Source organism: Scyliorhinus torazame, chromosome 13 (genome assembly GCF_047496885.1).
Source record: "Scyliorhinus torazame isolate Kashiwa2021f chromosome 13, sScyTor2.1, whole genome shotgun sequence".
Taxonomy (NCBI): Eukaryota; Metazoa; Chordata; class Chondrichthyes; order Carcharhiniformes; family Scyliorhinidae; genus Scyliorhinus; species Scyliorhinus torazame.
The window spans coordinates 197293826-197315616 of NC_092719.1; the positions used below are offsets into that span (position 1 = coordinate 197293826).

At 50.4% G+C, this 21791-nt stretch overlaps 1 protein-coding gene across 1 annotated transcript in view; it reads right to left on the minus strand.

Moving 5' to 3' along the window:
* LOC140388501 (uncharacterized) overlaps nt 1-21791 on the minus strand; it is a 175989-nt gene that overhangs the window by 15446 nt on the left and 138752 nt on the right. Inside the window, exons 4-5 of the mRNA XM_072472796.1 lie at nt 8850-8977; nt 5048-5175 (exon numbers count right to left, since the gene is read on the minus strand). Coding sequence (XP_072328897.1) covers nt 5048-5175; nt 8850-8977 — 256 coding nt within the window. The remainder of the gene's footprint in view (nt 1-5047; nt 5176-8849; nt 8978-21791) is intronic.

A 21791-nucleotide genomic window follows, 5' to 3' on the forward strand; every position in this document is an offset into this window, starting at 1 on the left:
TTCAATACCGGCCTTGGGTCACTGTCTGTGCAGAGTCTGCACGTTCTTCCCGTGTCTGCGTGGGTTTCCTCCGGGTGCTCCGGTTTCCTCCCACAGTCCAAAGATGTGCAGGTTAGGTGGATTGGCCAGTCTAAATGCCCCTTAGTGTCCAAAGGTTAGGTGGGGTTTTGGAGTTACTGGGATACAATGGGGGAGTGGGCCTCGGTAGGGTGCTCTTTTGGAGGGTCAGGGTAGACTCGATGGGCCGAATGATCTCATCTGCACTGTGGGGATTCTATGATTCTTCTATAATCTGGAGTGGACACAGAGGGCCACACAGCGGTATGTGCCTCTCCAAAATTCAATGGGGAGATCCAGGCCAGCATTTACTCACTACTGCAGAGTTTCTCTCTCTTGCCTTTATATTGCTACATTACAACAGTGACTACACTTCCAAAATACCTCACTGGCTCTAAAGTGCTTTGGGTAATCCCAAGGTAGTGAAAAGTGCTGTATAAATGTATTTGTTTACACTGGATTTACGGGCTCAAAAGGGAAGACTTGCATTTGCATAGCACTTTTCACAACGTCATGATGTTCCAATGCTCTTTACAAGCAATGAAATACTTTTGAAGTGTATACATTATTGTTTCAAAAAACTTGGCAGCTCACTGGCAAGCCCCACAAATAATAATATGATAATATCCAGGTAATCTGGTTTGGTGATGTTGGTTGAGGAATCGATATTGATTGAGACTCAAAGGGCTGTATTCTCCAGTCCCCCAGCCGCTTGTTTCTCCACAGTGCCCCATTCGCTGCAGTGTGATTCTCCATTCCCGCCGCTTGTCAATGGGATTTCCCATTGAAGCCGCCCTACGCCACCGGGAAACCTACGGGCGGGGTGCACTGCCAGTGGTAAAGAGAATCCCTAAGGCCAGGAATCTCTGGCCAAAATGCCGGCCTAGATTTTATGCTGAAGCCTCTGAAATAGGATGTTTTGAACCCAGAATGTTCTGATTCTGAAATGGCTGATGCAAGAGTTGTGGCCATAACAGAAAATATACTCAAACCTGTTGTGTATTACACATGGGAACATATTATATTTGTAGATTTATACCAGGAGGCAGACATGTGGAGGCAAACATTGTATTACAGGAGATACTGATCTGGGCACCAATCTGAAGCAAAAACAAAATTGTTTAGCAATGGTTTACTAGTTTTCAAAGATATACACATTTTAATAGAGGCATTGACTGTATACATTGCTTAAACAACTGCATGTGCTTTTGTGTCGCAGATTATGGTATTAATTTGTTAGAAATAGTTTTTTGCAACGTGCTGATTTATTGCAAGAACTGGGAATCTGAAATATCTGGGGCGGGATTCTCCGACGGCCCAATGCTGGAGTGGTTCACGCCACTCCTTCCCGAAGTTTCCGAAGAATCCCGCCCCTGGTGCGTCCAAATTTGATTATGATTGAAATAGCCCGCATGAATATATTTCTAAGAGACTTTATGAATCCCACGGTTTGTTTTTAATTCTGCATGTCGGAGGACTAAAGGCTACTCTATATCTTCTCCATTAGACTTGCTAATTTGCTGTATCACTAATACAGGGCCTTTCCCCCACAAAACCCAAGGGGCCCACTGCCCATGTGTTGCACATTACTATTAGAAGGTCGATACTGTGGAAAGTAACAGTCCCACAACTGGGACGAAATTCTCCGGAAACGGCGCGATGTCCGCCGACTGGCGCCCAAAACGGCGCCAATCAGACGAGCATCGCGCCACCCCAAAGGTGCGGAATGCTCCGCATCTTTGGGGGCCGAGTCCCAACATTGAGGGGCTAGGCCGACGCCGGAGGAATTTCCGCCCCGCCAGCTGGTGGAAACGGCCTTTGTTGCCCCGCCAGCTGGCGCGGAAATGACATCTCCGGGCGGCGCATGCGCGGGAGCGTCAGCGGCCGCTGACAGTTTCCCACGCATGCGCAGTGGAGGGAGTCTCTTCCACCTCCGCCATGGTGGAGACCGTGGCGGAGGCGGAAGGAAAAGAGTGCCCCCATGGCACAGGCCCGCCCGCGGATCGGTGGGCCCCGATCGCGGGCCAGGCCACCGTGGGAGCACCCCCTTGGGCCAGATCGCTCCGCGCCCCCCCCAGGACCCCGGAGCCCGCCCGCGCCGCCTTGTCCCGCCGGTAAGGTAGGTGGTTTCATTTACGCCGGCGGGACAGGCAATTTATCGGCGGGACTTCGGCCCATTCGGGCCGGAGAATCGAGCGGGGGGGCCCGCCAACCGGCGCGGCGCGATTCCCGCCCCCGCCGAATATCCGGTGCCGGAGACTTCGGCAACCGGCGGGGGCGAGATTCACGCCAGCCCCCGGCGATTCTCTGACCCGGCGGGGGGGTCGGAGAATGCCTTATGTTTTTATTTTGAACATAAAACTAAAAGGCCTGATGACTCTGATTACAATCACTGTAACAATCACAGTTACAATCACTGGCAATGCCTAACAGGCATCGCCCAATGTTTTCTGGGATCAGCATCAATGTTTGATCGAAGCAGAGGTTTGTTTTTATTTAAGTTGATTTTACCGCACAGGCTCTGTACGGGAAAAATCTTTGTTCAATAGAAGTTCCACAGCTTATAAAAGATCATGTTGGCAGTTGACATTCAGGGCCTTTTTTTTCTAAACAGAAACTGTAGCCTAGCAACAGAGCTGTGGTGTTTCATTTAATGGCATTACGTACCTTCTCGAACTGTGAGCACGTAAATGAGTTTTAGAATTTTGCCAGCCAGACTGGCAATTCCTTTTCATTTCTTTCCCGTGACATTTTCTCCAATGTTTATAACAAGTTTCAGTATTCATCATAGATTCATTGACATATGCAACTATTGGCAATAGACCAGTTCTTTTTGCTGCAGCCTGGCATTATGTTGAATTCCTCGGGACATTTTCTACATTAAAGATGCTACATAAATACAGTTTGTTGTAGATTGCTTTGTCGACTTATTCACAATAATACCATGTTAGGCGAACGTTTCATTTAACACAAAACACTGACCCTTTAATTCACAAGGTTATGCCATTCTCTGTCATTTCTGAAAATGTCCCCATTGACTTGTAAGGAATGGAGCTCATGTCCATCTTTAAAAGATGGACGACAGGGACCAAGATGCCAACGTGATTCCCTGAGCCGAGAGTTCTTGCTCCTGTGTTCCACACTTCGGATCTGGCTTTTATGTGATGACAGATAGGTCAGGTGAGTGGTGGGTTATTGGGCTTCACAATGACACCTCAGGACATGCAATCAGGGCCCCTAAAGGACAAAATTTGTTAAGGTTATATTTTGCGACCAATGAGATTGGTCTCATTGATCAGCGGGCCAAAGCTTATAAAGGTCAAGATTGGTGACCTGGGAAACTCCCTACATAAGTGGAGCAACACCAGAGTGCTGGTTTAGCTCAGTGGGCTAGACAGCTGGTTTGTAATGCAGAACAAAGCCAGCAGCGTGGGTTCAATTCCCGTACCAGCTGAGAATTCTGAATTCTCCCTCTGTGTACCCGAACAGGCACTGGAATGTGGTGACTAGGGGCTTTTCACAGTAACTTCATTGCAGTGTTTATGTAAGCCTACTTGTGACAAGAAAGATAATTTACATGTGCATGGCATAGACAGGAACTAGAGATGCAGCTGAAGTGGTCATTGTGCCTGCTTGCTCGTGATAAGGGTATGCCCTGGCACTGACTGCAAACTCCAGCAGGAGCTGGAGGGCACTGTCAGGTGAGTTCCTGGTGTAGCCTACGAGATTGTGGCCTGAAATCACCATCTACTACTTTGTTAATCTTATATTATGCATTTTACATTTACCTCTATTGAACTGTATCTGCCCCTTAGTTGCCCAGTAACCTTTGTCTAGGAATTACAACTGGTAACATAATCAGATCAAATGTTAGCATGTTTCTATGTCATTCCCTTGCTTGCTGTTTCATCAGATACATTAACGTATTCAGTATAAATGCATTGATGCCACAATTATAATAGCAGCCAGGTGAATGCCACATGAATGTGTTAAACATTATTCCATTAATGTTTGCAACAATTGTTTTTAGGCTCCAGTTCCTCACAAATCTTACTGCATTGTACAACATTATTTATTCTTCCTACTATATTGGCATGATCTTCAAATTTGGAAACTTTGCTCCCAGTATCCTTGCCCAAGCTATTAATACATCTTACAAAGAGTAGATCCTCAGAACAGACCACGGGTACCATATTTGTAACGTCTTTCAACTCAGAAAGGTTTGAACTCAGAACTGTTTCAGCTAGTTATCTATCCACTGGCATATTATACCTCTTGTGGCATGATTTCTTACCACAGCGGTTAAGGCATTAGAGGGAGTGCAAAAAGATATTTACATGAATGGTGCCAGTTGGCACTGCTGCCTCACGGCGCCGAGGACTCGGGTTCGATCCCGGCCCCTAGTCACTGTCTGTGTGGAGTTTGCAGGGTAGCTGGATTGGCCACGCTAAATTGTCCCTTAATTGGAAAAAGAAGAATTGAGTACTCTCAATTTTTTATTTTTTTTTAAAGAATGGTGCCAGGGATGAAAGACTTCACAACATGGATGCATTAGAGAAGCTGGGGCTGTTCCTCCTGAAGAAAAGATTGAGAGGAGATTTGATGGTGGTTTTCATGAGCGAGCTGGAAAGAAAAGATGGAGAAAAACTGTTCCCATTGGTAGAAAGATTGAGAATCAGAGCAAGTGATTAGGATCTGGAATGCACTGCCTGAAAGTGTGAAAGTGAAAGCGAAGATTCAATCGTGACTTTCAAAAGGGAATCAGATAATTATTTGAAGATAAATGATTTGCAGGACTATAGGGAAAAGATGAGGGAGATTAGATGATTTGCTCATACAAAGAGCTGAAAAAACAGAACAAATGTGCTGTTATCATTCTATGATTCTACAATTTTGTGTTTTAACTTGCAAAGCGGAACCTTGCCTTCTAAAAATTCAAGTGTATAATCAACCACATTTGCTCCTCGACCTGTGGCTTATTGTCCGTTACCTGTTATACTCCTTCTGTCGCATCACCAACACCCTTTGTTGATTATGGTGGTGAGCTGCAAAGGTTTCTAGACCGACTGTCCGGCGCTTCACCCCCGGTGGATGTAGAGGATTAATACGTTGTCCACACTTTAAATAAGATAAGACCACACAATCAGTCCTGTGACCTGAGTTCCCTTATATGTATTGAAGGAATAGTTTTTATGATCAGATTTGAAATTCATATGTGCTGCTACATAATCAAAGTTCCCATACAAACACACCAAAGTTCCCATATGAAAACATTGATCAACCAGTCTGTCATTAATATTGCTTATACCAAGCTACTTTTTTTTGAACTGACAAGATACGTAACCCTGAAGTAATTTTATTCTTTATGCACAAATCCTTCTAATACTGAAATACATGGACTCATTAATATTCTCCTGATGTTGAGACAAGATGATGCCCAATGTTTAAGTTGACAATCTGGTAGAGTCTGAATTAATTCTCCCATTTGTTTACAAGTTTTGAATGAAGATGCATGTTACAATTCAGAGTTTTAAATTACTACTTTTCCTTTCGATGGTTTCACCTTAATTCCTTGGTGGTCCAGTGTTCAGGTTTTACACACATAGCCAGTACTGGATGAACAGAAATTTCCTCCAATCAAATATTGGGAAACCCAAAGCCTTCACCTTCTGCCCCTGCCTAATCATCATCACTAACTCTCTCCCTAGCAACTGGCTGAACCTGAAGCAGACTGTTCACAATTCTGGTGCCATAGAATCCCTACAGTGCAGAAGGAGGCCACTTGGCCCGTCGAGTCTGCACCAAACCGCTGAAAGAGCACCCTTCCTAGGCCCACTGCGTAACCCCATCTAACCTTTGGAAACTAAGGGACAATTTAGCATGACTAATCCACCTAACCTGCACATCTTTGGATTGTGGGAGGAAACCGGAGCACCCGGAGTAAGCCCACGCAGACACTGGGAGAATGCGCAATCTCCACAGATAGTCGCCCAAGGTCGCAATCGAACCCGGGTCCCTGGCGCTGTGAGGCAACGGTGCCGCCATCATATTTTCCCCCCGAAATGAGCATTCAACCATGTATTCTCGCCATCACTAATGTCGACTATTTCCACCTCCTTTATATCACCCCACTCCTTCCCTGCCTCAACAACTGCTGAACCTTCATCCCTGTTATGTCTGGACTTTACTTTCCAGCACCCAAATTCTATCCGCTGTAAACTTGAGGTCATTCAAAACTCTGTTGTCTATGTCCTGCGGATCCCAAATCCCATTCGCCCATCACAACTGTGCTCACTGACCTACATCATTTTGCTCTCCATTAAGCAATGTCAGGACTTTAAACTTCCCAACCTCATTTTCAAATCCCCCCCTGCCCTTGTCCCTCCCTATCTTTGTAATCTCCTCCTATACCACAACTGTCCCGAGCTACCTCTAATTCTGATGTCTTGAGCATTTCTGATGCTAATCGCTTCACCATTGGTGGTCATGGCTTCAGCTGCCCGGGCCATCAGATCTGCAATCCCCTCCCCAAACATCTCCGCCTCTCTTATTCCCATTCTTCTTGTAAGATGCTACGTAAAACCTACCTCTTTCACCAAGGCTTTGATCTGGATTCATAGATGTTTACAGCACAGAAGGAGGCCAATCAGCTCACCATGTCTATACCGGTCAACAAAGATCTGACTGCATTAATCACGGCCGGAGATTTCCTGCTGTTGGGATTCTCTTTACCCACTGGCAGTGCACCCCAGCCCACGTGTTTCCTGGCAGCGTGGGGTGGCTTCAATGGGAAATCCCACTGACAAGTGGCGAGAGTAGAGAATCCCGGCGCCAGCGAACGGCGCACCACCGAGAAACATACGGGCTGGCGGACCGAAGAAACCAGCCCCATAATTTCCAGCACTTGGCCCATAGCCATCAAGGTTACATCAGCGCAAGTGAATATCTACTTATTAACATGGTAGCATTGTGATTAGCACAATTGCTTCACAGCTCCAGGGTCCCAGGTTCGATTCCGGCTTGGGTCACTGTCTGTGCGGAGTCTGCACATCCTCCCCGTGTGTGCGCGGGTTTCCTCCGGGTGCTCCGGTTTCCTCCCACAGTCCAAAGATGTGCAGGTTAGGTGGATTGGCCGTGATAAATTGCCCTTAGTGTCCAAAATTGCCCTTAGTGTTGGGTGGGGTTACTGGGTTATGGGGATAGGATGGAGGTGTTGACCTTAGGTAGGGTGCTCTTTCCAAGAGCCGGTGCGGACTCGATGGGCCGAATGGTCTCCTTCTGCACTGTAAATTCTATGATAATCTATGATAATACTGCTCTAATATCTCCTTATGTGGCTCAGTATCATATTTTGTTTTAAAATACTCTGCGAAAGGCACATGGCCTGGACTGAGAGTTACCCGAATTTCATTAACTATGTATGGGAGGCAATGTAGATTTGCCTGAAGCATTCAATCACCTCAGTAGACAGATCGTGGCCTTGACTGCCTATAATTTCCTCAACGTGTTTATTTGCAAATTAAAGCTCACGAGGTGTACCTGAGTTCAGTTTCGAGAGTACAATACTGACAGAGTACACTGGTCAATCATGAAGATTCTTTGAAATGTTCACAATAATTACTTACCTGTTGAATCATCTGCGGATTCCGAGTGAGACTAACAGTCTGTTTTACTACATAATGGGATGAATTTTACAGGGGGGGGGAAACATATTGCTTGACCAACTCCCCAAAACCTGTCCACCATCCACAAGGCGTAATGGAGGAGACGGAATAGTCAAGCCTGGATAGGTGAAGCTCGACACCATCCAAGACAAAGCGGCCCGAGTGATTGATACCAGAGCCACAACTTCAAACATTCACTCCTTCTACTGTCGACACACAATGGATACAATAGAGATAATAGATTATAGAATCCCTACTGTGCAGAAGGAGGCCATTCAGCCCATCGAGTCGGCACCAACCAAGAAAGAACACCCTACCCAGGCTCAACCCCCAGCCCGCAAGCCCACCTAACCTTTGGACACTTAAGCGGTGAGGTCACCATACAGATGCTCTGGGGAAATAACAGATTCCAACCTGTGGTCTGTGCATTACTGGTGGTCCGCGCGAGTACTGCAGGTGGTCCGTGGGGAAAAATTACAATTACATGTACCTCGTATGTATCACAATCGATGTTACATTATTATAGGCAATGTAAATTGTTTCACAAACATCCTTGTGTAATATAATCTGCATGTATTTGTGAGTGTGCATCATATAAAGTATTAGAAATAGCTGTGTTTTTCATATGCGTTGATAATAAGTTTGACTCCCGTCAGCCTTAGGCTATGTAAAAAATGTTTTAAACGGCTTGAGTACTTTGTGGTCTGCAAAAGCTTTTGATGACGATCTATGGTTTTGACAGAGGAAAAGGTTAGGAACCGTTGATCTATAAGATGCACTGCAACAACTCAACAAGGCTTCTTAAACAGCATCTTCCAAACCTGTGACCTCTTCTACCGAAGGACAAGGGCAGCAGGCGCATGGGAATCATTTTTCCTTCCAAGTCACTCATCATCCTGACTTGGAAATATATCCCCGTTACTTTCAGTCTCTGGGTGAAAGTCTTTGAACTGTCTCCAGAACTGCGCTGTGGGTGTACTTAGACATAGTGGTCTGAGGTCTTCAAGTAGGCTGCTCAACGCCACCTTTGGAAGGATATTTAGGGATGGACAGTAAACGCTGGCCTTGTCAGCAATATGCACATTTCTTGAATAGATTTTAATGCTACATTGTTAACATGATGCCTACCTGATTGACGGAGAGTGGGATCACTGCCTGACTCAATTTTGGAAGTAATAACGGCGTTGCCGTGCAACGCCTTGTCACACTGATTCTTCCACTTGGAGACAGAGGTGTGCATGGCAATGACATCTTCTCTACGGAAAAAAAACATTTTATCAAATCGCCGCTTGTGACTAAAATGTGTGCTGGTCAGACCATGCTATCAGGAATCCACTTAGTCACCACCCATCATTGGCTGAAGCACTTCAGAGCTGGACTCTCCACCCTTTGATTGACCTGTCTGTGATTGGGAGTGCTTTGCAAAACCTGACTTAGCTTTTTGTTTCCAAACAGACGCTCGACTTAATACTCAAAATTCTGTTCTTCTGTCCAAAGTGAGTAGCATCACACTTCCCATGTTATCTTCCAACTACGAGCTTCGTGCTCACTCACTTAACCTGCCAGGCAGCCCCTTACAGAAGGGAAGAGGGGAGAATGGAAAGGATAATTATATATTTTTAAAAAAAGATTCTGCAAATGCTCAGTAGGTCGGACAGCATGCGATGGTGAGGGTCACAGACTTAACGGATTAGGTCGATTACAGTTCATCAGACTTGCACTTGAGGGTTTCACAGTTTAGAAGCAAGTGAACATGGTCAGGGGGGCCAGAATGAGGGAGAACAAAAGTTCGGTCTCAGACCTTCCTGTCGCTGCCATTTCAACTCGCCATCCTGCTCTCACGTCCACATGTCCATCCTTGGCCTGCTGCCATGTTCCAGTGAAGCCCAGCGCAAACTGGAGGAACAGCACCTCACCTTCCGATTAGGCACGTTACAGCCTTCCGGACTTAATATTGAGTTGCACAACTTCGGACAGTGAACTCTCTCCTCCACCTTCACTCTCCTTTTATTTCTATCAATTTATCGTCATTTCTTCCATTGACCTGTTTTTCCCTCACCATTGTTCCCTTCTCCAATTCCCACACCACTTGGGCCAATTGTTCCTAGTTGCCCTTTGACACATTGCTCACCTTTGTTCTGCCATTCACACATTCTAATCTCTTTATGTGCCACTACCAGCATCCCACTTAACCTTAATCGCCTCCAATTATATTCCTTTTGTCTTTCTGTCCATGACATCTTTATCAATGTCCACCTGTCACTGGTCCCCTATCTAGCCCCACCACCCCAAGCCCCCCTACAACAGTATAAATCTGACCCCATTTCCAGTCCTCTCCAGCTTTGACAGTCACCCAGTCACTAGCTCCCTTCTCTCTCCACAGATGCTGCTGGACCTGCTGAGATTGTCCACTGTTTTCCGGAGATGTAAAGGATAGCTGCAGAACCATTGCCTACACGGTGTGTCAAGGAGGTGGAAGCAGCAGTTCTGATCTAAAGGCGTTGAAAGGCTATAAAATGTCTGAACAAAAGATGAAATTAAGATCTGTTTCTCATGTTGTCCCTGTCTTGAGTGGGTGGTCTATATGACCTCCAATTCTCTTCCCCTGCTTACCTGTCTGTGAATGGGAAGCTGAATATAGCCAACGCTGTGGTGAAGATGTGTACTTATTGGAAAATAAGGTAACGGCCCTTCTGGTACAGCTGCAGTTTATTTACAGTGAAAGGGGAATTGCTTTGCACTAGATCAGGCAGTGACAGACTGATCGCACCCCAGGGCGTCCAAGAGAGATCGAAACCCCCCAGCGACCGCCAGTTTAGCCACTGGATCCAGTGCAACGAAATCAAATCTGCTGCTCCAAGACGGGTGAAAACTCACCCACTTCACTCACTCACTCAGATCGTGTTACAAGCACCCCCAACTGTCGACCTGCGCGCACTTTCGAAAAGTTTGGGAAAGTTTTGCAAAGTTTGATACTTAACTGGAACCCGGTTCCGGCCATGCGAGCATCCTGTGTTGTGCCACGTGACTGCCCGCTGCTCTGGAGACAGTGAAACTGACACTGAAATCCCAATGAATGGAGAGAGCCAGAGAGCGAGGGAGAGGGAGAGAGAGCAGGACTGTGCAGCTGGAGTGCACACACCGCGGGGAGACACAAGGCAGGGACAGAAAGGGACCCCAAGTAGCAGAAGAGAGAAATGAAAAGCAAAGTTGACTGGAGAAGGTGGGGAAAGAGGAACAGAGGCGGGGCTAAACAGAGCAGGGAGCTAGGGAACAACTAGTTAGAGAGAAAATAAAACAGCAGAGAGGAAAAAAGAGAAAACAAAGCAGTGAGATGATTGGAAGAGAACAGCCGAGGATTTGACAGAGCGAAGGACAAAGTAGGCAGGGAGGAGAGCTGAGCACAGATTGGGAAACAGAGATAGCTGGGCATTGAACACAAAACATACAAATATGAATTAGGTGTGGTGATATGCATCACTGTAAATACACAAGGGGTTAATGTAAATACACTACGACTAAATAAACACTAGAGGGAGCAGCAGAGACGTCATGACATGCAGACATACAGCTAATGAACACAAAGAATAGGACACGACCAATGGGCAGTCAAGACACCCAGAGGTGACACTACCACAAGGGGGCATTACACAACCCATATATAAGGACAGGGCACACATGCTCTGTCTCTTTCCACAGGCAACACTTAGACAGTAGGACAGGGGCAGAGCAGAAGCATCACACTCACCACGTGGCTTAGAGCAGACTGGTTAGTTAGACTGAGTTACTATAGCAAGATTAGCAGGAGAGTCAAACTCATAGAAAACTGTGCTAATGGTTCAATAAATCCCATTGACCTTACTTCAAAGTCTGGAGTATCTTTTGGTCAAAGCTGCATCGAGTTGCAGCCTGTGTTATCCCAGAGTACATAACACATCATTAGGAACAGGAGAAGGTTATACCACCCCTGCAGCCTGTCAGATCATAGCCAGTCCGATTATGGCCTCCACTTTCAACTCTATTTTCCAGTCTATCCCCTATAACCTTTGGCTCCCTTGTCAATCAAAGATCTCTAATTCATCCTTAAAATATTCAATAACTTTGTCTCCCCGGTTCTCTGGTGAAGAGACTTCCACAGACTAACGACCCCGTGAGAGAAAACGTTCTCCTCATATATCTTAAATGGGATCTCACTAACCTTTGGACTGTGGTTTCCAGTCCGAGTCTCTCCCATAAGCGGAAAAATTATTTCACCATCCACCCTGTCAAGTCCCCCCAGATCTCATGGTGGTGGGGCGGGGGGGGGGGGTGGAGGGGGATTCTCTGGCCTCCCTGAGACTTATTTTTTGGTGGCAGGAGGCGCCCGGCCATTGGCCGGCGGTCGGATCGTCTGGTCCCGTCACATCAATTGAACTTCCCATTGGATCCATCCCATGGTGGGAAACCTGCGGCGCGGTGCACCATCGACGATCCCGTCAGTGTGACGAGCTGGAAAATCTCACCCAAAATGTTACACTTAAATCGCCTCTCAATCTTCTAACCCCAATGGGTGCAGGCTTTAATATGGACATAAAATTAGATTGTAAAGTGGCAATGAAGCAGAAACCCAACTGGAGATTAAAGAGCAGAAGAATAGAAAGCAAATTGGGAAATAAAGAAACAGAAAATAGATCAAAATAAAGAGAATTAACAGAATAATTGGAAATATAGGTTGAGAGGAGAGACACCAGAAAATTCTTTTGGAATTAGAAAGCAGGCGGAGCCAGCCCTGAAAGGAGATTGACACATTAAATAGAAATAAAATCTCTAGACCCCCACCGTTTTCAGCTGCTCCATCAGTTACCTTCCTTCCATCAGTAAGTCAGAAGTGGGGAAGTTCATTGATGATTGTACAATATTCAGCAACATTTGTGACTCCTCAGATACTGAAGCAGTCCATGTCCCAACAAGGACTGGACAATATCCAGGCATGGGCTGACAAATGGAAAGGAACATTCATGCCTCACAAGTTCACGGCAATGACCATCTCCAACAAGAGAGAATGCAACCTTGATATTTAATGGCATTACCATTGCTGACCCCCCCCCCCCCCCCCACACAACCCCCACTATCACCAGCCTGGGGGGTCACTATTAACCAGAAACTGAACTGGACCAGCCATGTAAACACTGTGATTACAGAACTTTTTTTTTAAATTTAGAGTACCCAATTAATTTTTTCCCAATTAAGGGGCAATTTAGCGTGGCCAATCCACCTAGCCTACACATCTTTGGGTTGTGGGGGCGAAATCCACGCAAACACAGAGAGAATGTGAAAACTCCACACGGACAGTGAACCAGAGCTGGGATCGAACCTGGGACCGTGGCGCCGTGAGGCAGCAGTGCTAACCACTATGCCACCGTGCTGCCCTCTGTGGCTATAAAACTCATTCAGAGGTTAGGATTCCCGCAGCGAGTAATTCAACTCCTGATTCGCCATAGTCTGTCCATCATCTACAAGGCCACAACTGTCAGGAGCGTGATGGAATACTCTCCACTTGCCTGGATGAGTGCAGCTCTATTAACACTCAAGAAGCCCGAGTGGTCTAGCCGGGGTGGAAAGTTGGGGGGAAGGAACCGAGGTTGGTGGGAGCAGTTTTATAAGAGGCAGTGGACGGGGGGAGTTGGAGACTGGGGGGGGGGGGTGGGGGTGGGGGAGGGGGTACAACTCTTGGGTATCATGTACGGTCCTCTTTCAGAGGTTAGAGGGCGTTGAGTGTAGCGGGGGGGGAGGGGGAGTGGACTCTATAGGTCAATGGTGGCCATGGGCGGTCCCGGACTCCTATTATCTCTATTGTATCCATTGTGGTCAATGATGACCATGGGCGTCCCGGACTCCTTTTTCTTTTTCTCCTTTGTTCTTTTGTTGCCACCGTGGGAGTTTTTTTTTTATTGGATGCATATATTGACAGGTTGGCCGTTGTTTGGGGTGGTGGGAGGATGGGATCGTTGGTATTGTTAAGGGGATTGGTTTTGTATTTGTTACCGTTTACTGTTTGTGGGCGGGGTGTAAATTTTGAAGGAAAATGTGAAAATGGAGAATAAAAACATTTTTTAAAAAACAAAACACTCAAGAAGCTCGATACTGGGACTTCCGGTAGCGGCCATGACCTGCTAGGTCACGCGAACGGCAGCTCCCGCCGGGATCGGTGTTTCGGGCCGCTAAAAGGAGCGGTGGCGACAGTTAACAGGAGGGACCAGCTTGGGAACAGACGTGGGAGAGCCCCCCCCCCCCCCGCTGGTGGATGCAGAGGATCAGGAGTGGAGCCGGCAGACACGCGACCCCGGGGAAGAAGGTCGAGAAGGTCCGGGAGGACAAAATGGCGGCCAGGGAGGATCGGGAGGTGTGGGCCCAGGGGGCCAGAGAACAGTAGGAGCTCCTGAAAAACTGCTTCATGGAGCTGAAAGCGGAGATGCTGGCCTCCATGGAGAGAATTGTGGTGACCCAGAAGGCGTAGGAGAAGGAGATCAAGGAGGTGAGGAGGAAGGTGGAGGAGAACGAGGGCGAGATCCTGGGCCTGGCGGTGAAAGTGGAGGCGCACGAGGCGCTCCATAAGAGATGGCAGGAGAGGCTGGATGACCTTGAGTGCAGGTCTCGGAGCCACAATCTGCCGATCCTGGGCCTTCCTGAAGGAGCGGAGGGGGCGGACGCAAGCACGTACGTGGCCACAATGTTGGGGACGCTGATGGGCGCGGGGGCCTTCCCGCGGCCCTTGGAGCTGGATGGGCCGCACAGGGTTCTCGCTAGAAAGCCGAGGGTAAACGAGCCACTGAGGGCGATAGTGATACAGTTTCAGCGCTTGGCAGACCGGGAGCGAGTCCCGCGGTGGGCGAAGAAAGAACGGAGCAGTAAGTGGGAGAATGGTGAGATCCGAATTTACCAGGACCTGGGAGCTGAGCTGGCGAGGAGACGTGCAGGTTTTAACCGGGCGAAGGCGGTCCTCCACTGTAAAGGGGCGAAGTTTGGGCTCCTGCACCCGGCGAGACTGTAGGTAACATACCAGGACAGGCACCACTATTTTGATACCCCAGACGAGGCGTGGTCGTTCATCAGGCAGGAGGAGCTGGACCTGAACTAAGGGGCTGCTGTATGGGGGTGAAATGTGCGGGTGGGGAGGGACCGAGGGGAGGACGGCGGGTAAAGCATAAGTTTATGGGCAAGTCTGCCCTAGTTTGGTTGAGGGCTTTGTTGTTTGTTTTGCTTGTTTTCCAGGTGTTTTGTTTTCCAGGTGTGCAGTGCTAGGGGGTGGGAAACGCCCGGGACGGGCTGTCCGGCGCACGGGGAGGTCCCAGATGGCGCTTGCCCCTCTACTCTGCGGGGGAAGGGGGGGAGGGCGGCCCGAAGGAGGCAACAAGTTAAGGGTTGGCATATAGAGGCGGGAGCGGCCGGGGTCAGCATGGGTGAGCTGACTCACGGGAGCACAATGGGGGGGGGAAACCAGAGCTAAGCGGATGCTTGGCCGGGGGGGCGGGGGGTTTGGGGGGGGGGCGTGGTGAAGGGGAGCTGCTTTGCTGACTGAAGAGGAGCCAGGTGAGGGGTATGGGTGGAGAGTCGGGTGAGGGGGCCGCCGGGGGGAGAGCTGGAGGAGGGAGGCGGGGGCACGCGGTTGGCCAAAAAAGGGAGATGGCTAGTCGGCAGGATGGCGGGGTGGTTACCCCCCCGACCAGGCTGATCACGTGGAACGTGAGGGGCCTGAATGGGCCGGTCAAGCGGTCCCGCGGGTTCTCGCATTTGAAGGGGTTGAAGGCGGACGTGGCCATGTTGCAAGAGACACACTTAGGCTCACGGACCAGACGAGGCTGAGGAAAGGATGGGTGGGACAGGTATTTCACTCTGGGTTAGACTCAAAGACCAGAGGGGTAGCAATTTTGGTCAGTAAACGAGTGGCATTTGAGGTGGGGAGCATTGTGGCGGACAAGGGGGGCAGGTATATAATGGTGAGTGGCAAGCTGCAGGGGGCCCGGATGGTGTTAGTGAATGTATATGCCCCAAACTGGGACGATGCAGATTTTATGAGGCGCGTGTTGGGTAGGATCCCGGACTTGGAGATAAGTCACCTGATTATGGGAGGGGACTTTAATACGGTCTTGGATCTGAGCTTGGATCATTCCAAGTCCAGAATGGGAAAGAGGCCAGCGGCGGCCAGGGCCTTGTGGGAGTTCATGGGCCAGATGGGGGGAGTGGACCCCTGGAGGTTTACGCGGCCAAGGATGAAGGAGTTTTTCTTTTTCTCCCATGTCCATAGAGTCTATTCGCGAATAGACTTTGTGTTGAATAGGGCGTTAATCCCGAGGATGGAGGGGGTCGAATACTCGGCCATTGCGGTCTCGGACCATGCCCCGCACTGGGTGGACCTGTAACTGGGGGCGGAACGGGGTCAGCGCCCTCTCTGGTGACTGGATGTGGGGCTGCTGGCGGACGAAGAGGTGTGCGGGCGGATAAGGAGGAGTATTGAGAATTATGTGGGAGCGAATGACACAGGAGAGGTGACGGTGGCAGTGGTTTGGGAGGCTCTGAAGGTGGTCATTAGGGGAGAGTTAATCTCCATTAGGTCCCATAGAGAGAAGGAGAGGGTGGAGAGGGAGAGACTGGTGGGAGAGATACTCAGGGTAGATAGGAGGTACGCGGAGGCCCCAGAGGGGGGGCTGTTGAACGAGCGCCGGAAATTACAGGCGGAGTTTGACCTGCTGTCCACGGGGAAGGCGGAGGCGCAGCTGAGGAAAGCGAAGGAGGCAGATTATGAGTATGGGGAGAAGGCGAGTAGGATGCTGGCGCACCAGCTGCGCAGGAGGGAGGCGGCCAGAGAGATTGGGGGAGTGCGGGATAGGGGAGGCAACATGGTGCTGAGCCCAGAGAGGGTCAATTAAATCTTCAGGGAGTTCTACGGAAGGTTATACGAGTCGGAACCCCCCCGGGGAGGGGGAAGGGATGAGGCGGTTCATGGACCGGTTGAGGTTCCCAAGGGTGGAGGCAGAGCGGGTGCAGGGGCTGGGGGCCCCGATTGGGTTGGAGGAGGTAGTCAGGGGGCTGGCAGGCATGCAGACGGGCAAGGCCCCGGGCCCGGACGGCTTCCCTGTAGAATTTTATAAGAAGTTCTCGGAGCTGTTGAGCCCGCTCCTGATGAGAACCTTCAATGAGGCAAAGGAGAAAGGGACCCTCCCTCCGACAATGTCACAGGCATTGATCTTGCTTATCCTGAAGAAGGAGGAGGATCCGCTTCAGTGTGGGTCCTACAGGCCGATATCGCTCCTGAGCGTGGATGCCAAGCTGTTGCTGAACATCTGCAGTGATTACTGGGGCGGCCAATGTAGCCATGATCAGGAAATGGATGATGGAGGAGGGGGCGGCGTGGGGTCGGTTGGAGGCGGCGTCGTGTAGAGGCACCAGTCTTGGGGCACTTGTTACGGCTCCGCTGCCATTCTCGCCGGCGCGATACACCACTAGTCCGGTGGTGACGGCGGGACTGAGGATCTGGGGGCAGTGGAGGAGACACAGGGGAGAGGAGGGGGCCTCAGTGTGGACCCCGATACGGAATAACCACAGATTTGCTCCGGGTAGGTTGGATGGGGGATACCAAGGCTGGTAGAGGGCAGGTATTAGGAGGATGGGGGACCTGTTTATAGACGGGACTTTCCCCAGCATGCAGGCGCTGGAGGAGAGGTTCGGCCTACCCCCGGGGAATGCGTTCAGGTACCTCCAGGTTCGGGACTTTCTTAGAAAACAGGTGGGGACATTTCCGCTGCTGCCCCTGCGTAGGATCCAGGACAGGGGGGTGTCTGGCATCTGGGTAGGGGAGTGGAAGGTGTCGGACATATATCAGGAGCTGCAGGAGGTGGAGGAAGACTCAGTGGAGGAGTTGAAGGGCAAGTGGGGGGAGGAGCTGGGTGAGGAGCTGGATGAGGGCCTGTGGGCCGACGCCCTGGGCAGGGTGAACTCCTCCTCATCATGTGCCAGGCTCAGTTTAATTCAGTTTAAGGTGGTGCATCGGGCGCATATAACGGCGTCAAGAATGAGTACGTTTTTTGGGGTGGAGGACAGGTGCCCGAGATGTGCAGGGAGTCCGGCAAACCATGCCCATATGTTTTGGCCATGCCCGGTGTCGTGTTGGGTGTTCCGATGCACAAATGATCCAACACGGCTGTAGATGATACAACTCTGTTTTACTGTCTTAAACAATAACAGCTACTAACTGCTGGCTGAGGTTCGTGCTTCACCAGCTAACCTGTGGACCCAGTCCTATCACTGTCTTGGTGAGGCACTCAGCACATGGTCTATGTCTGCGTGGCACGCTGTGAGCTCTGTGCTCTGAGCTATCTCCTGGTAGAATGAGCGGGAACTGTGGTGTTCCCTGTTTTATAGTGCGTGTGCTCTCACTGGTGATTGGATGCGATGTTATGTGTGTGCTGGTTGGTCCAACTGCCTGTCCATCAATGTGTGTGTGTGATTGCACCATGATATGCTAATCTGGATATCATGACATCCCCCCTTTTCACAAGGATATGTGCCTACATGCTAATAAATATTAGTGTGTACTGAGTGCATCTGAGTATGTGTGTGCAATATTTACAACATGTACATGAGGCTAAACTATATACAGAGGAAGGTGTCAGGTGCAACAGAGCAACGAGGTTGTACCAATAACAGAACAAATGCAATCAGCAAACAAGGAGAGAGAACTTCTGGAACGACAAGAAAGAAACACGTTAACAGTCTGTAAAACAATTCAGTGAGTCCAATGTGCTAACAGGCTCATAAGTCAAGTCTATCAGGTGGGCGACGAATTCGGGTTGACCGCCTCAAGGGTGGGTCAGGATCCACCGGCTGAGGAATGGGCCTGGCCACGGGCGAGAGAGGAATAGGCAGAGTGGCAGGAAGCTCAACAAAGTCGACATCAGGGACAACAGGAGGGCGTGGCACCGGTGCATGATCTCGTAGCGAGCGCGGAACCAGATGAAAGGCCCGCCGATTACGTCGGCGAGTGGAGCCATCAGGCATGCGAACCAGGAACGAGCGGGGAGCCACGCGGCGGAGAACCTCGGCGGTTGCCGACCAGCCACCCTCTGGTAGGTGTATGCGAACGTTGTCTCCAGGCGCCAGGGCAGGAAGATCAGTTGCCCGAGCGTCATGTGCCACCTTCTGCTGAGCACGCTGTTGTTGCACCCTTCACAGTACTGGAGCATGGTCGGGTTCAGGAACATGAATGGACGGTACAGTGGTCCTGAGGGTGCAACCCATCAACAGCTGGGCTGGCGAGAGGCCCGTGGACAGTGGGGCAGAGCGATAGGCCAGCAGGGCTAAACAGAAGTCAGATCCGGCATCAGCAGCCTTGCAGAGGAGCCGCTTCACGATGTGGACGCCCTTTTCCGCCTTGCCAGTCGACTGGGGATGCAGAGGGCTGGACGTCACATGCGGGAAGTTGTATGAAGTGGCAAAGGAAGACCATTCTTGGCTCACAAAGCAAGGCCCGTTGTCAGACATGACGGTGAGTGGAATTCCATGGCGAGCGAAGGTTTCTTTGCATGCCCGGATGACAGCTCATGATGTCACGTCGTGCAGGCGTATGACCTCCGGATAATTTGAAAAATAGTCATTCAGAATGGTGCAGTCCCTGCCGAGCGCATGAAAGAGGTCCACACCCACCTTCGCCCCGGGGGACGTGACCAACTCATGGGGCTGAAGTGTCTCAGGGGGTTGCGCCGGCTGAAACCTTTGGCAGGTGCGGCAGTTGAGCACCATGTTGGCGATGTCGTCGCTGATGCCCGGCCAGTACACCGCCTCTCGGGCCCTCCGCCTGGACTTTTCAACTCCGAGATGGCCTTCGTGCAGTTGTTCGAGGACAAGCCGGTGCATGCTGTGTGGGATCACAATCCGGTCCAACTTCAGGAGGACACCATCAATGATGGCCAAGTCGTCCCGGACATTGTAGAATTGTGGGCACTGCCCCTTGAACCACCCTTCCGTCATGTGGCGCATCACACGCTGTAGAAGGGGGTCAGCCGCAGTCTCACGGCGAATGTGGGCCAGACGTGCATCAGTGGCCGGCAGATTGGCCGATGTGAAGGCTACTTGTGCGTCGACCTGACAAACGAACCCCTCCGATTCGGGCGGTGTGTTCACCGCCCTGGACAGAGCATTTGCGATGATGAGGTCCTTCCCCGGGGTGTAGACAAGTTGGAAGTCGTACCTCCGGAGCTTGAGCAGAATGCGCTGGAGGCGAGGGGTCATATCGTTGAGGTCCTTCTGAATGATGCCGACCAGGGGGCGATGGTCGGTCTCCACAGTGAACTGCGGAAGACCATACACATAGTCGTGGAATTTGTCGATGCCGGTCAACAAGCCTAGGCACTCCTTTTCAATCTGTGCATAGCGCTGATCTGTGGGGGTCATGGCCCGTGAGGCATAGGCAACCGGGGCCCATGATGCGGTGTCACCCGTTGCAGGAGTACCGCCCCAATGCCGGACTGGCTGGCGTCAGTCGAGATCTTTGTGTCCCGAGTGGTATCGAAAAACGCCAGTACCGGGGCGGTGGTGAGCTTGACCTTGACCTCCTCCCATTCACTCTGGTGTGCGGGCAGCCACTGGAATTCTGTTGTCTTTTTGACCAGGTGGCGAAGAGCCGTCGCGTGCGAGGCGAGGTTAGGAATAAACTTCCCCAGGAAGTTGACCATCCTGAGAAAGCGCAACACTGCCTTCTTGTCTGCCGGCTGCTTCATGGCTGCGATGGCTGCGACTTTGTTGGCATCCGGCCGCACACCCGACCGGGAGATGTGGTCCCCCAAAAACTTTAGCTCAGTCTGGCCAAAAGAGCACTTGGCTCAGTTAAGGCGCATGCCCTGATCCCGTATCCATGCAAAGACACGCTGGAGACGACTGATGTGCTCCTGTGGTGTGGTGGACCAGATGATAACGTCATCTACATAGACGCGTACCCCTTCGATGCCCTCCATCATCTGTTCCTTGATGCGACGGAACACCTCGGAGGCCAAGATGATGCCGAACGGCATCCTATTGTAGCAGTATCTGCCAAATGGAGCGTTGAAAGTGCACAGCTTCCTGCTGGACTGATCCAGTTGAATCTGCCAAAAACCCTTCGAGGCATCAATCTTGGTGAATATTTTTGCCCGAGCCATTTCGCTCGTGATTTCTTCTCATTTGGGTATGGGGTAGTGTTCCCTCATAATGTTGTGATTCAAATCTTTTGGGTCGATACAGATCCGGAGCTCGCCGGAGGGCTTTTTTACTCACACCATGGAGCTGATCCATGGCGTTGGCTCCGTGACCCGGGAAAGCACTCCTTGGTCCTGCAGGTCCTGCAGCTGCTGCTTGAGGCGGTCCTTGAGTGGTGCTGGGAGGTGCGTGAATGACCGGGGTGGCGTCCGGTTTGAGCCGTATTCTGTACGTGTAGGGCAGTGTGCCCATGCCTTCGAAAACCTCCTGGTTGTGCGCGAGGAGTGAGTGGAGCTGCGCCCTAAAGTCTGCATCCGGGAAATCGGACGTGCCTTCTGGAGACAGAGTGTGTACCCGCTGAACGAGGTGGAGGATCTTGCACGCCTGTGCGCCTAACAGAGAGTCCTTCGAGGATCCAACTATTTCAAAAGACAATGTGGCTTTATGTGAGTTGTGTGTAACCTCGAGCTGGCAGGACCCTGTGGCCGGGTAACATTTCCGTTATAGTCAACCAGCTGACAGTGGGATGGCAGAATCGATGGTTTAACCTTCAAGGTCTGGAAGGCTGACCATGCAAGGAGATTGGCGGAGGCACCAGTGTCCAAGCGAAATGTGATCTGTGATCGGTTGACCGTTAGGGTGGCACACCACTCATTGCCCGGATTAATGCTGTGCACTGGCAGCGGCTGGTGGTTCCGACTTGGGGACATCCGGTTCTTGTGGATTACCGCAACGCGGAAGGGTTCCCTGTCTTCGGTATCACTGGTCTGCATGTTGTCAGGATATGACTCAGTGTATGGGGGCTGAATGGCCCGCACGTCCCTGCAAGGCTGGCGGAATTTTTGAGAGTTGGCAGGTTGAGCT